The 13,185-nt window shown below is 39.4% G+C and overlaps 1 protein-coding gene across 3 annotated transcripts in view; it reads right to left on the bottom strand.

The window, feature by feature from the left end:
• CDK19 (cyclin dependent kinase 19) overlaps positions 1 to 13,185 on the bottom strand; it is a 179,577-nt gene that overhangs the window by 134,169 nt on the left and 32,223 nt on the right. The window contains exons 2-3 of one of the 3 annotated variants that reach the window (XM_027088689.1): positions 9,072 to 9,136; positions 8,660 to 8,721 (exon numbers count right to left, since the gene is read on the bottom strand). The exons of 1 other annotated variant lie outside the window; for it this stretch is intronic. In XM_027088689.1, coding sequence (XP_026944490.1) covers positions 8,660 to 8,721; positions 9,072 to 9,136 — 127 coding nt within the window. The remainder of the gene's footprint in view (positions 1 to 8,659; positions 8,722 to 9,071; positions 9,137 to 13,185) is intronic. One more of the 3 variants, XM_027088703.1, reaches the window with a different exon arrangement.

Genomic DNA, 13,185 nt, shown 5'->3' with positions numbered 1-13,185 from the left:
AAGGTAGGGTTGGGGGAGAGTCTACTCAAGACATGTAACAACTAAATATTATGCACAAAAACCTTATAGATTGTAGTTTATAAAAAAACAGCTACAGGGCTTCCCTGGTGGCGCGGTGGTTGAGAGTCCGCCTGCCGATGCAGGGGACACGGGTTCATGCCCCGGTCCGGGAAGACCCCACATGCCACGGAGCGGCTGGGCCCGTGACCCATGGCCGCTGAGCCTGCGCGTCCAGAGCCTGTGCTCCACAACGGGAAAGGCCACAACAGTGAGAGGCCCGCATACCGCAAAAAAAAAAAAAGTTCACCAGAAAGCAACGATCTCCTTCTAGGAGGGAAGGAGAAAAATATAAATATTTTGTCATTCTCTAGTCTAGCACTATCAAATCAGATAGAACTAGATCATCAACCTGCTCCTTTAGGTACACTTTCAGATTTCAGTCTTCATGAAATCATCTCAAATCATAAGTATCAATGAGAAAACAAACACTCAAAAAAGAAATCCACAAGTCAAGATATCAAAATCAACACTTAAAATTTAAATATATACTAGTTTTTCACCATACTCCTGAAAGTTCAGCCAAACTGCTGTGGCCTCTCCCGTTGCGGAGCACAGGCTCTAGACGCACAGGCTCAGCAGCCATGGCTCACGGGCGCAGCCGCTCCCCAGCATGTGGGATCCTCCCGGACTGGGGCATGAACCCGCGTCCCCTGCATCCCCCTGCATCGGCAGGCGGACTCTCAACCGCTGCGCCACCAGGGAAGCCCAGGAATCTTCTTTCGATAACGTTTAAGCTATTACATGTTTTTCTTGGCTGATCTTAAGTACTATGATAACAGAGAATGTGATACTGTGATATAATAAGAAAACATATCGTGGGGTCTTCCTCAGGGGTTCCTCGCTCACAACTCCTAAAATCCTTGTAATTTCCTAAGTGATTAGAGCATATGAGCATCTTTTCTTATAATATTTGGTTTTTATTCCTGGAATAGCTTCAGAAGGATAAAAATAAAAGAAGCTCTTTTGTTATTCATAACAAGCCCCTTTCAACCACACCTGAGTTTATGTTAATGAAGTGACTTTTGGAAAGTCCTTAGAGAACCACTTGATGGGGACTGGTTGCCTGGGGAACAAACCAAGTAATCAGAACTTTGAGCATGCCCACTGCCACCCCAACCCCAAATGGGGCCCTGGGGATTTAATTATTCACCAATGGTCAAGGATTTAATCAATCACACCTACATAATGAAGCCTCCATAAAAATCCCTAAAGTACAGAATTCAGAGAGCTTCTGGGCTGGTGAACAAGAACACATCCACTTGCTGGGATGGTGGTACACCCCAAAACTCCACAGGGACAGAAGCTCTTGTGCTTGGGACCCTTCTGGACATAGACCTAGCCCTATATATTCTTCATCTGACTGTTCATTTGTATCCTTTAATATATCCTTTGTAATAAACCAGTAATCTAGTAAGTAAACTGTTTTCCTGAGTTCTATGAGCCATTCTAGTAAATGACTGAACCTGAGGAAGGGGTCGTGGGGACCTTCAATTTGTAGCTGAGTCAGAGGTTGTGGGCAACCTGGGGGACCCAACACTTGCCACTGGCATCTGAAGTGAGGGGCAGTCTTGTGGGACTGAGCCTTTAACCTGTGGGGTCGAAACTGAGTTAAATTGTAGGATACCCAGCTGGTGTCGGAGAATTGGCCAGTATGGGGAAAAAACCTGCACATCTCTGGTGTCAGAAGTAATTTGGGAAGTGTTGGGTGTAAGGGGAGTTGTGAATAGAGAGATAAACAGAGTTTTTCCTTTCAGATAGTCTATTTCCTAATACAGTAAGTATCCGTGCTAGAATCCGAACCATTTGAACCATTATAATCCACAATCACTGAAATACACTTGAAAAAGCAAATTCCTTTAAATGACTTTACTTGAAACTTTAATCAACATGACATATATCATAAAGTAAAAAGTCAGCTATTAGCTATAAAGAATTAATTTTTTTTAGAAGTTTCCATATAGGTTTACCTGGATTAGTCTGTATAAAAGTTCAGGTAAACCTAATGTTGTCAGATGATCCATTTCATAGGAATATCAACCTAAGATCAAATTCTAGTCACTAAAAAGCTAAAAAACAAAACAAGAAGTTAGGAAAATAAAGCTGTTGCCCAGACAAGAACAAAGATAAATACCAATAATAGGGACTTCCCTGGTGGCACAGTGGTTAAGAATCCACCTGCCAATGCAGGGGACACAGGTTTGAGCCCTGGTGCGGGAAGATCCCACATGCTGCCGAGCAACTAAGCCCGTGCACCACAACTACTGAGCCTGCGCTCTAGAGCCCGCGGTACAACTACTGAGCCTGCACTCTAGAGCCTGTATGCCACAACTACTGAAGCCCGTGTGCCTACAGCCCGTGCTCCGCAACAAGAGAAGCCACTGCAACGAGAAGCTCGCACACCGCAACAAAGAGTAGCCCCTGCTCGCCACAACTAGAGAAAGCCCGCATGCAGCAATGAAGACCCAATGAAGCCAAAAATAAATAAAATAAATTTATTAAAAAACAATAATAATGAATCAAGTCATAATTTATGAGAAAAAAAGCATTTTTCTTTTATCATTAAATCACCTTTAAAACATAAAAATTTATGCTATCCAGTACCACAACACATTTATAATAAGAGTTATAAAAATAGCTACATTTATATAGTACTTAGTATAAGGTAGGTATCGTTCTTTGAGCCTCAACCACATTAACTCTTTTAATCCTCACAACGTGCTAGGAAGCAAGTACTATACTCTCTCCATTGTACAGATGAGGACACTAAAAGCAGAGAGGTTAGATCACTCTAGGTCACACAGCTAGTTAAGGGGCAGATCCAAGATTCACCAGGATCTAGGAAGCCTGGCTCCAGAGTCTGTGCTTTTGGTCACTACAGCTTCACTTCTTCTTATCCCCCTTCTGCAAAAGGGAATAGCACGTGTCAAGGCTCAGAGGCAAAAAAGAACGATGAATTTGAAGTTTGGTAAAGCTGGTTTAGAATAGGGGAAAGCAAGTTAAAGCTGAATGAAAAGAAGGCAGGGCCAGTTCAAACAGGAACAGGTAAGCCACATTAAGGAAACTGGACTTCATCCCAAGCAGAAAAGGATTTTAATCAATCTGTGTTTTTGTGAATAGTTTGGAGGTGAAGAGGGAACAAGGAGACTAACATTAAAAGGCCTTTGCAGTAATTTAAGAGATGACTACAGTATAAATTAGAATGGTGGCAGAAGAAATAAAAAGTAGATGGAACTGAAAGATAATTAGGAAACAGTATCAACAGAACATGCAGTTAAGAAACAAGAGAAAGTAAAGCAAAAATGATTCTCACTTTTTGACTTGGACAACTGGGTGACAGTGGTGCCATTCACTGAGCTAAAAAGAACAGACTGGGGAAGTTTTTGTAAATTGAAGTTGAGAGAACTTGTTTAAATGGAGATGTCGAAAAGGCATTTGGATAAACCTAGAGCTTAGAAGGAAGATGTGGGCTAGAGACAGAGAGTGAAAAAATTTAGAAATGAAACTCATGACAATAGCAGAGAGGACAGAACCCTGAAGAACATCATTTAAGGAGAAGAACCTCCACAGTATTAACAGTGTATACTACACTACATGATGCTTAACACTGCTCAGTGGTTTCTAATTATGTTACTTTACTCTGGTCTTCCCAACTAACACAAACGTCACTGAAAGCAAGGACTCGTTCTATTAGGGCTTTGCAACTCCCCAGCTTTTAACATATCAATGGCTAGTTGTGGGGTACTTAACCAACTGAGATATGCGAAAGAGATACATAAAATATAATTGACTTTAGGAAGCTCCTTTTTTTAGGGTTCCTCTGATCTTTCAATTTGCCCCAGGCTTTTGCTCCCCTCCACACTTGCTGCACTGATTGCTCTAACTCAGCAAAGAAGTTGTTGGTAATTGATGATGTGGGACTTACACAATGGTTCTGTGGTAGACTCTCTCGTTCTCAACACCTATAAGCAAATCCAGTTGAAATTAAGAGAAAAATGGAGGCGTTCTTATTTAAGATAATAGACACAGTTTGTTCTATTGCATTTTACTACAACAGTAGAAATGTTTATATTTTTATATTATACTGTCAAATCACAAAATACTTGTTGTGTTTGGCCCTCGGTCTTTTCCACACTGATTGATCTTCCTGATCTCTCTTTCCTTTATTCTTCTCTACATCAGACAAGGTTGACCTTTCCAGAAATTTTGTGAACACTCTACTCTAGCCTGAGGTCAAAGCTCTCTGCTCTGCATTCACCAGGCACATTTCTGTACTATACACATGACATGCATCATATACCACTTCGTAAGGTAACTTTTCCATAGTATGTGATTTAAAGAGCTTAGATGATGGAATTATACACCTATTATATTGATGCTAAGTCACACAGCTAAGAAATTACTTATACCCTCAGAGTACCAGTTTTTGCACCTGTTAATTAAGAATAATACTAACATTGCACAATTTTCAAGATAAATGAGATCACATATGTAAAATACCTAGCACAGTGTTATAGCTGAGATATAGTCTTTGCCCTACAGAAGTTCACCAGAGAGTAGAGGAAGTAAGTAATGTGCACAGTTACTAAATATAAGGTATTATGTGAAAAAGTGCCTGAATCCCATCATTTAAAATATTTTTATAACCATCAATTTAATCCTATCTTTCTCAAAGAAGTTTAGGTGAGGGAAAGGGACTGCAGGGTGGGAGAAGAGTCCTCTCACGACCTGATATGAGCAATACTTCACATCTTTTATATCACTAATTAAGATAATCTATTGAGATTATCATAGGTCATGAAAAGAAACTAGATGGTTTCCCCGATAAGATCAGGAACAAGGCAAGAATATCTGCTCTCTCTACTCCTGTTCAAAATCATACTGGAAGTCCTAGCCAATACAATAAAATGTGGAAAGGAAATAAAAAGTACACAGATTAAGGAAGAAATAAAATTGTATTTGTATAACTGTCTGGAGAAAATCCAAAGAACAAGAGAACTCCTGGAACAAATAAACAATGATAGCAAGGTTGCAGGATACAAGGTTAATATACAAAAGCAACTGCTTTCTTATATACCAGCAATGAAAAGTTGGAATTGAAAATTAAATACACAATAATATTTACAATAGCACCCCAAAAAAATGAATTACTTAGGTATAAACCTAACAAAACATGTATAAGATCTATACAAGGAAAACTATAGAACTGAAGAATCAAAAAATATCTAAATAAAGGGAGAGATATTCCATGTACATGACTAAGAAAACCTAATATTGTCAAGATGTAAATTCTTCTCAATTTGATCTATGATTCAACATAATCCCAATCAAAATCCCAGCCAGTTATTTTGTGGACACTGACAAACTGACACTCAAGTTGATATGGTATAATCACATTGGAGGACAGTTTGGCAGCTTCTTACAAAACTAAACATACTCTTATCATACAATGCAGCAGCTGCACTCCTTGATATTTACCAAAATGAACTGAAAACTTCAGTCCCCACAAAAATCTGCACACAAATGTTTATAGCAACTTTATTCATAACTGCCAAAACTTAGAAGCAGCCAAGATATCTTTCAGTAGGTGAATGAATAGATTAACTGTGGTATATCCAGATGGTGCGATATAATTCAACACTAAAAAGAAATGAGCTATCAAGCCATGAAAAGGCATGGAGGAAGCTTAATGCTTATTACTAAGTGAAAAAAGCTAAACTGGGGCTTCCCTAGTGGCGCAGTGGTTGAGAGTCCGCCTGCCGATGCAGGGGACACGGGTTCGTGCCCCGGTCCGGGAAGATCCCACATGCCGTGGAGCGGCTGGGCCTGGGAGCCATGGCCACTGAGCCTGTACATCCAGAGCCTGTGCTCAGCAACAGGAGAGGCCACAAGAGTGAGAGGCCCGCGTACGGGGAAAAAAAAAAAAAAAAAAAGCTAAACTGAAAAGGTTACGTACTGTATGATTACAATTATGACATTCTGGAAAGGGAAAACTATATAGACAAAAAAAGATCTGTGCTTGCCAGGGGCTCAAAGGAAGGGAGGCAGGGATAAATGGATGGAGCACGGGTGAGAGACAGGAGGGAAGGGAGCAGGGCAGAACCATTAAAAGAATGACACAGCTGTTGAGGATATGGCAAATACTGGTTAGAACAAACTAGGCCCAAGATGGAGGAAGAATCTACTTCCAGTAGATCCTGAGCCTCAATATACGTTCATTGTAATACACCCACAGGTGCCATGACAGTTCCAAGGCTGACCCTAAAAGGCCAAAAAGTGGGCAGTGGCCCAATTCCTAGAAATCCCCACCCCTTCTCCAAGATAGTTAGAATATTCTTCCCACTTGTTAGCCTATGAAATTACCCAGCCCATAAAAACTAACCACCCCACAGCACGGGGCCACTCTTGCCTTTGGAGACATCTGCATTGTGCCTATGGAATGTGTATCTCTCTAAATAAACTTGCTTTCACTTTACTATGGCTTGCTCTTGAATTTTGCTCTGCACGAAGCCAAGAACCCTCACTTGGCTGCCCGTCCCAGGAACTCGCCCAAGACCTGTGACATGACCAACCTCTTGTGCCCCATTCTCCTGCAACAGGGGATATGTTTAGAGCAGTAAAATTATTCTGTATGATACTGTAATGGTGGATACATGTGATTATGCATTTTGTCAAACCCACAGAATATACAACACAAAGAGTGACCCTTAAGGTAAACTACGGATTTAGTTAATAACAATGAATAATAATGGCTCATCAATTGTAGCAAACATACCACTAAAGCAAGATGTTAATCATAGGGAGATGGGGGTGGGGAGGATAGGGTTGAGGCAGTAAAAGGGTATATAGGAACTCTCTGTACTTTCCACTCAATTTTTCTGTAAACCTAAAGCTGCTCTAGGGACTTCCCTGGTGGCGCAGTGGTTAAGAATCCGCCTGCCAACGCAGGGGACATGGGTTCAAGCCCTCGTCCGGGAAGATCCCACATGCCGCGGAGCAACTAAGCCCGTGCGCCCCAACTACTGAGCCTGCACTCTAGAGCCTGCGAGCTACAACTACTGAGCCCACGGGCCACAGCTACTGAAGCCCGCGCGCCTAGAGCCTGTGCTCTGCGACAAGAGAAGCCACCACAATGAAAAGCCTGCACACCTCAACGAAGAGCAGGCCCCGCTCGCCAGAACTAGAGAAAGCCCGCGCGCAGCAACAAAGACCCAACGCAGCCAAAATTAATTAATTAATTAAAGAAAGAAAGAAAGAAATTACTTCCAATCTATTGTTGGTAAATAGAAAATATCCTCCAACTGGCCAGTGAAAAAACCAAAAGAGGGACTTCCCTAGCGGTCCAGTGGTTAAGACTCCGTGCTTCCAATGCAGGGGGGTGCAGGTTCGATCCCTGCTTGGGGAATTAAGATCCCACAGGCCGCATAGCGTGGCCAAAAAATTTTTAAAAAAAGAAAAAAAGAGAGAAAGGAGAAAGGGCGTAGGAGGTAAAATTGCAGCTAACTCAATAAAAAGCCTGAAACTCCTCTAGTTAAGAAGAGCAGCTCCTCTGAATAGAAGGAAAGTGAAAGAAATAGTGAAATTGGGTTGATTGTAAAATGGAGTGATCCTGTGCAGGGCACAGAGTAGAAACTTAATAAATATATACTCCCCTAACTTCACATAGGTGTATATCCTTAATACAGTATAATATGCAGCCACTTGATATCAATACAAATATAATTTCCAGAAGACATAAGAAAACCATTCCTCTACTTCCCATTCAGAATCTATCTGAAAACTAGCCATGTTATTAACTTTAAGAATACAACACTGTTAGCTGCTATAGGTCTTAAAAAAAAAACCCTACTCAAGTATCATCTGAAGAAAGTTCATAAATGGTTTCATAAATTCAAAGAAAGTAATATCTGTGATATCTGACACCTAAATGGCAACATATTTGTATTTTTTTAAAAAATCAAAGATGTATTACCCAGGAAAGTTATGTCATATTATTTTCTGAAAAATAACTCATTAAGAAAGTCTCTATAAAAACATATTTTACAAATGTGTGGGATCTGTCTGTTTCTCTACTGAAACAAGAACTAACTTGAGAGAAGAGCATATTAACAAGTTCTGAAGAGAGAGGTAATTAGCATATTGGAAACTCAGATTTCTGGCACATGGGTCTGTCCTCCAGTCATGAGTCATGGACTAGGCTGCCTATTTATTATGAAGCAATCTTTCAGTAAAAGGGGCAGCAAGGAAGAATACAACATGAATAATGACTTGGATAACTTCTGAGGAAGAAATCATAGTGAAATTAGGTCTGAGAAAGTTAGATAGCATATACTATACATTATGCTAATGCTCTTTTCCTTTTACTGTTTAGTTAACAGCAGAGAAACGGAAATTTAGTCCTTAGTTCTATTTAACGTTTTCCATTTTTTATGGATTTTAGTAATACTGAATAAAATTATTCAAGTATTAGCTTGGCTTTACGTTTTGTGAAATGCACCATTATAAATTATTTTGTGATAACATTTGTGAAAACCTCTCACCTGTCACATACCCACCCCAGCACACACACACAATGACACCAGAAGGCAACACTCTGCTTTACCTTCTGCTGAAAAGTCTGCTACCTCCAACGCTTGAGGTCCATACACGAAGCCCTCCTGGAATCTATGAACACAGCAGAGGCAAAAGGCAGAGAAGTTTATGTAGATTTAAAGTTACACTGCCCAAAACATAAAATGCCAAACGCCTACCACAAGTCTACATATCTGCCAAGGATATCAGATTCTGGATTTGACAATGAGTAAATCAACACTATACTGATATCATTCAGAGTTCATTATACATTATGCAGCTAATTACCTGAAAAAAACAAAAGTTGAGCCTTAACTAATATATATTCTCACCAATATAGGTGATTTACACTATCAAAAATGCTAATAACAAATTTTTAAAATCATGTGAGAGAGCCAATACATCTATAAGGAATATATAAGAAATTAAGTAGAAAAATATACTTCACATAATGAAGTGTGATAGACTCTACAGCTCAAGGTACATTCTTTCTTAGGACCGGAGACTGCTGGGAATACAGGAGAAAAACAATTAGAAACAGACATGCATAGGGGAAAGGGAAAAGTAGAACTGTAAAGATATTCTAATGCCAAGATTTAATTTAAGTCTGACAGCAATGTTGAAATGAGTCAGATATTACATATGCTAAGCAGTATAGGGGAAATCTACCTTGTTCGAATCATATAAAATATAAGCATGAAACATGAAATGCTTTTCAGAAAACATTCATGTAAAAAAATTAAGAATTTAGGGACTTCCCTGGCAGTCCAGTGGTTAAAACTCTGCGCTCCCAATGTAGGGGGACAAGTGTTCAATCCCTGGTCAGGGAACTAAGATCCCGCATGCCCCACAGTGCAGCAAAAAAAAAAAAAAATTAAGAATTTAATCAGATGTATAGCTGATTCACTTTGTTATAAAGCAGAAACTAACACACCATTGTAAAGCAATGATACTCCAATAAAGATGTTAAAAAAAAAGAATGAGATACAAATAAATTACACTATATAGCAAAAAAAAAGAATTTAATCAGGTAAAACATTTAGATCTCAGATTTCATTTCATTCTTTGCTGATGTTGGGCTTAAAGACTACAAAATGCAGCTAGTATATGAGAAAAGGAGTCAGATAAATTTTACTAGCTATTAAATTTAAAAGAGGGAGGCATGCTATCTTTATGTAATATCGAGAAATCCTTAAAAATACCATCAAACAATTAGGAAAGAAAGAACGAAGCATTGTCTTAAAACAGGATGATATGTCGGGCTTCCCTGGTGGCGCAGTGGTTGAGAGTCCGCCTGCCTATGCAGGCGACACGGGTTCATGCCCCGGTCGGGGAAGATCCCACATTACGCAGAACAGCTGGGCCCGTGAGCCATGGCCACTGAGCCTGCGCGTCCGGAGCCTGTGCTCCGCAACGGGAGAGGCCACAACAGTGAGAGACACGCGTACCGCAAAAAAAAAAAAAAAAAAAATCCGCCTGCCAATGCAGGGGACTCGGGTTCGAGCCCTGGTCTGGGAAGATCCCACATGCCCATGCGCCACAACTACAGAGCCTGCACTCTAGAGCCTGCAAGCCACAACTACTGAGCCCACGCACCACAACTACTGAAGCCCTCACACCTAGAGCCTGTGCTCCGCAACAAAGAGAAGCCACCGCAACGAGAAACCCACGCACCACAACGAAGAGTAGCCCCCGCTCACCACAACTAGAGAAAGCCTGCGCTCAGCTATGAGGGTCCAACACAGCCAAAAATAAACTTATTTTAAAAATAGTAATAATCACAGAATGTTATACTTTGCAAAAATTTAAATCAGTGCATTTGACATAAATTAACAATTTAATAAAAGTTAACTAAGAAACACAGGGAATATAGAGTGCCAAGCCAAAAAATTTGGGGAGGAAACCCAAAGAAGCAAAGCAAAAGGCTGAGCTGGTCAAAAGAGCCTAGAGTAACAGACAGGGCTAAATGGCAGCCAGTAGGTCACAGTCTCCAAGAGATGGTTGTATCATGTTACTAATTTAGCAGTTTGCCCAGTACTCTCTGCCTTGGGTGTATCTTAATTCCCAAAACAACCTTATAGACTACACCCTCCTCTAACACAGTGCTTGTGACATTTAAGCTAAGGACCTGATACACAGTAACTACTTTCATATTGCATATATTTTTAAAAACCTGAGATAAGATCCCACCTAATAAAACAATAATGGAGCAAAAGCTTATCTAGTATGTATGATGTGCCAGGCACAGTTCTAAAGCTCTACAAGTACTAGCTCACTTGGTCTTTACAACTCTGAGATAAGTTCTATTATCCTCACTTTACAGATGAAAAACTGAGACACAGGGAGCTTAAGAAATTTGCCTAGGGACTCCCCTGGTGATCCAGTGGGTGAGACTCCACTCCAGGGGGCCCGGGTTCGATCCGTGGTCAGAGAACTAGTTGCATGCTGCAACTAAGTTCGCATGCCACAACTAAAAGATCCCGCGTGCTGCAACAAAGATCCCGCATGCTGCAACTAAGACCCGGTGCCGCCTAAATAATTAATTAATTAATTTAAAAGGAAAAAAAAAAAACTTGCCTAAACGCACAAAGCCTTAAATGGCAGACCTGCGATTCAAACCCAGACTGTCTACTTCTAGACCACACTCTTAGTCACTATATCATCCAGACTATGGAATTAAAATCACACAAACCAAGCACTTAACTATAGGTAAAAAGTTAAACAATTAAAAACTGTTCTTAAGTATTCAATCATGTTATATATATTCTTCAGCATTTGCAACATTTCCTTGGAAAATTAAAATTCAAATGATTGTTGTACAAAATATGTTAAAAAATGAGAAATGCTTACAATACAAAACCAAAAGAAAAAATTTAAAAACAAAAAAAGGCCTAAAAAAGACTAAAGAACATATATCCAAATAACATTCAGATAATATTGGTGTTAGAGTAGCAAAATTGAGTGATTCCATTTCCATTTATTAAAATTTGTTGTCATATGATTACACAACTCACTAAGATATTTTTAAACCTTCAAAAACATTCAACACAATGGATACTACCACATACCAATTAGGATGGCTACTATCAAAAAAAAATTTTTTTAAGGAAAAAAACAACAAGCGTTGGCAAGGCTGTGGAAAAGTTGGGACCCCTATATACTGTTGGTGAGAATGTAAAATGGTGCAGTTGCTATAGAAAATACTATGGCAGTTCTTCAAAAGATTAATAATAGAATTACTACATTATTCAGCAATTCCACTTCTGGGTATATAGCCAAAGTTCAAAGCAGGGATTCTCAAAGAAATATCTGTACACCCATGTTCACAGCAGCCTTATTCATAACAGCCAAAAGGTGGAAGCCACCCAAGTCTCCATCAATGGATGAATGGATAAACAAAATGTGCTATATACATACAATGGAACAGTAGTCAGCCTTGAAAAAGAAGAAAATGCCTGCACATACTACAACATGGCCTAACCTTGAGGACATTACGCTAGATAAAATAAATAAGTCCCAAAAGGACAAATACTGATGATTCTTCTTATATGAGGTACCAGAGTCATCAAATTCATAGAGATAAAAAGTACGATGGTGGTTGCCAGGGGCTGGGAGAAGGGGAAAAATGGGAAGTTATTCTTTAATAGGTACAGGGTATCAGTTTTACAAAATGAAAAGGATTTTGTGAATAGATGGTGGTGATGGTGGCACAAAAACATTAATGTATTCGATGTCGCTGAACTGTACACTTAAAAATGATTAAAATGGTAAATTTTATTTTATGTGTACATATGTTGTCACAATTCTTTAAAAAAGTAATAGGTGTTAAGTGTATAAAATACAAAAAGGTATGTATAAAAAAAGATAAAGAAAATTATGTTATTTCATCTTCCAGAAAAAGTACTATAAATCCTTTTTTTAAATTTTATTTCTTTTATTTATTTATTTTTGGCTGCATTGGGTCTTCGTTGCTGTGCACGGGCTTTCTCTAATTGTGGTGAGTAGGGGCTACTCTTCATTGCAGTGCGCGGGCTTCTCATTGCAGTGGCTTCTCTTGCTGCAGAGCACGAGCTCTGGGCTCGTGGGCTCTAAAGCGCAGGCTCAGTAGTTGTGGCGCTTGGGCTTAGTTGCTCCGCAGCATGTGGAATCCTCCCAGACCAGGGCTCGAACCTGTGTCCCCTGCATTGGCAGGCGGATTCTTAACCACTGCACCACCAGGGAAGCCCTATAAATCTCTTTTTAATGTATATTGTTACATGGTTGAAACAAGTATACTATATACTTTTTTTAAACAAAGTAATTACTATCAATGCTATGCTTACCAATGTCAATCCTCCTTAGTACTGAAATATTTAATTTTACTAAACATTTAATTGGAAAAAAAATTTTTTAACTCAAAAGTTAAAATAATTAAAGCATTAATTTTGTGCCAAGAACTTAAAGAGTATAATATCAAAATAATAGTTTAAATTTTCTAGGTTTCCCAGCAGAACAGCTTCTCTACTCAGAGTTACCAAAGTTACATTCTTGTATTTTAAGACTTTCAATCAAATCTCT

This window comes from Aethalodelphis obliquidens, unplaced genomic scaffold, assembly GCF_003676395.1.
Source record: "Aethalodelphis obliquidens isolate GAN/ISIS:26980383/991018 unplaced genomic scaffold, ASM367639v1 scaffold3, whole genome shotgun sequence".
NCBI classification, from domain to species: Eukaryota; Metazoa; Chordata; class Mammalia; order Artiodactyla; family Delphinidae; genus Aethalodelphis; species Aethalodelphis obliquidens.
This window is presented reverse-complemented; position numbering and strand designations above follow the sequence as displayed.